Source organism: Arachis ipaensis, chromosome B06, assembly GCF_000816755.2.
Source record: "Arachis ipaensis cultivar K30076 chromosome B06, Araip1.1, whole genome shotgun sequence".
Classification (NCBI taxonomy): Eukaryota; Viridiplantae; Streptophyta; class Magnoliopsida; order Fabales; family Fabaceae; genus Arachis; species Arachis ipaensis.
The window spans coordinates 11561325-11563179 of record NC_029790.2 but is presented as its reverse complement, the minus strand read 5'-3'; the positions used below and the strand labels follow the sequence as shown (position 1 = coordinate 11563179).

Genomic DNA, 1855 nt, shown 5'->3' with positions numbered 1-1855 from the left:
TTATCTACATCACTTTTAAATATTAATAACTAATTAATAGCCAAAAATATAAATTTTAATAGTTCTTTAACATTTTTTTATCGACACATTTGGTATGAAATAAATGAATGCAAGTACAATAATTATTCTAAGTTCTATTTGTGTTACTAATTGTAAATTTAAGACAAATTAAACGCAAGAGTCTTTTAATTTTGGATTTGCATGCTAAAAAAGCTTTTATGTAGAAAAAGAAAAGGGTCGAAGAATGAAGATAGAGTCTATGCTGACTAGAGGTCTCTTGTATTGATTCACATATAGAATCAAACTAGGCTTTGAAGCTAAACTAACCGTAGATTATTTAAAAAAGAAATAAGGTTTTCTTCTTTTTTGAAAAGAAATAAGAGATATACATATAAGATTGTTCAATCATGTAGCTTCACTTTATTTCCCTCACGAGAGGTTTGTTTCTAATCCTGAACATACGTTTAGAGAATGATTTCTCAATAACGAATATAGACATTGCTTCTAGCATGTCTATAATCTCATGATTTATCTATGTATAGGACTAAGAATCATGGGTGGTGTTTTTTCGTGACATCAAATTTGTCAATAGAGTTAAAGGCTGCTAATAAGATATGCATCTAGGCATGTATATTCACATATTGCGCCATCAATAGGGGGACTTAATTTACACGTAACGCTATCTTTAATTTCCGCTTATGATCCAAACAAATTGTCGGGGTTCATTTTCAGGAACAAGTAATCATAGTCATAATGGAAAACCAAACTAATAAAACGTGTTAGATAGATAGATAGATAGATAGATAGATAGATATAGAGAGACTAGCTAGAGTATATGATAATAACGTATGCAATGAGAATATTTCTAGGAATATTGTACCTGTATTCTTTCATTTTATAATGACAGCTTTTCTAATATTGTAAATCATTTCCTAAAGTAGTTACAGTTTCTTTAATTTGAAAAAAAATAAAATATAAAACAATGCTGTTTGAAGTAATAGTAACGAGGGCGACAGAACAAGGGATACAATAGCCAATGAGTGGAGTACCATATTAATTATATATTCAACGAAGCAGAGGATTCTACTTTCTGCAAGAAGTCAAGAACACAGTCATGCAACCAACCACCTCTGCCTTTGCCAAGTTGTGAAAACTCATATATATTGGGTTGGGCTGGGATGTTTGAAACGGATCCTGTAGGCCCAACATTTGATTGGGCCTAAAAAAGTGCCAAGCCGGGTTATTATATTATTTGAGAGGAGGAGAGTCAAAAAAGGGAAGTGAGAGGAGTAGATATAGACGGGTCTTTGTCAAGTCTAATTAAGTCATGTCCTGTGTAACGGACAAGAGATAACATAACAATGGGTTCCGGTTGCGTCGGTCACTGCCTTCCATTCTCATTCTCATTCTCATTTCCATTATCGTTCTTGTTAGTGCTGTGGTTCTATTCAATTTCTTCAGCTTATGGATGCGATAAAGCTCCAGCTATATTCGTGTTCGGCGATTCCAACTCGGACACGGGTGGACTCGCCTCTGGACTCGGTTACCCTATCAACCTCCCCAATGGACGCAGCTTCTTCCATAGATCCACCGGTCGCTTGTGCGATGGACGCCTCATAATCGATTTGCTCTGTAAGACATAACTTAATTGCTTCTCTTCTCTGTTTTCTGGAAATGGATCTATCTTCATTCTTACGGGATCTGTCGGTCACTTATTCTTTTATTTCGTATTACTATTTGTGATCTCGTGTGGGGTCCATGTTTCTCACATATCTTTGACTTTGAGTCTTTAGTGCTGACGTCTGTCCGGCACCATCACCTTTGCCTCTGTTAAAAACCTCGCACAACTTGTAAA

The 1855-nt window shown here is 35.3% G+C and overlaps 1 protein-coding gene across 1 annotated transcript in view; it reads left to right on the top strand.

Moving 5' to 3' along the window:
* The window catches only part of LOC107645965 (GDSL esterase/lipase At1g09390), a 3668-nt gene continuing 3002 nt past the window's right edge, over nucleotides 1190-1855 (top strand). Inside the window, exon 1 of the mRNA XM_016350129.2 lies at nucleotides 1190-1632. Coding sequence (XP_016205615.1) covers nucleotides 1362-1632 — 271 coding nt within the window. The 5' untranslated portion in view covers nucleotides 1190-1361. The remainder of the gene's footprint in view (nucleotides 1633-1855) is intronic.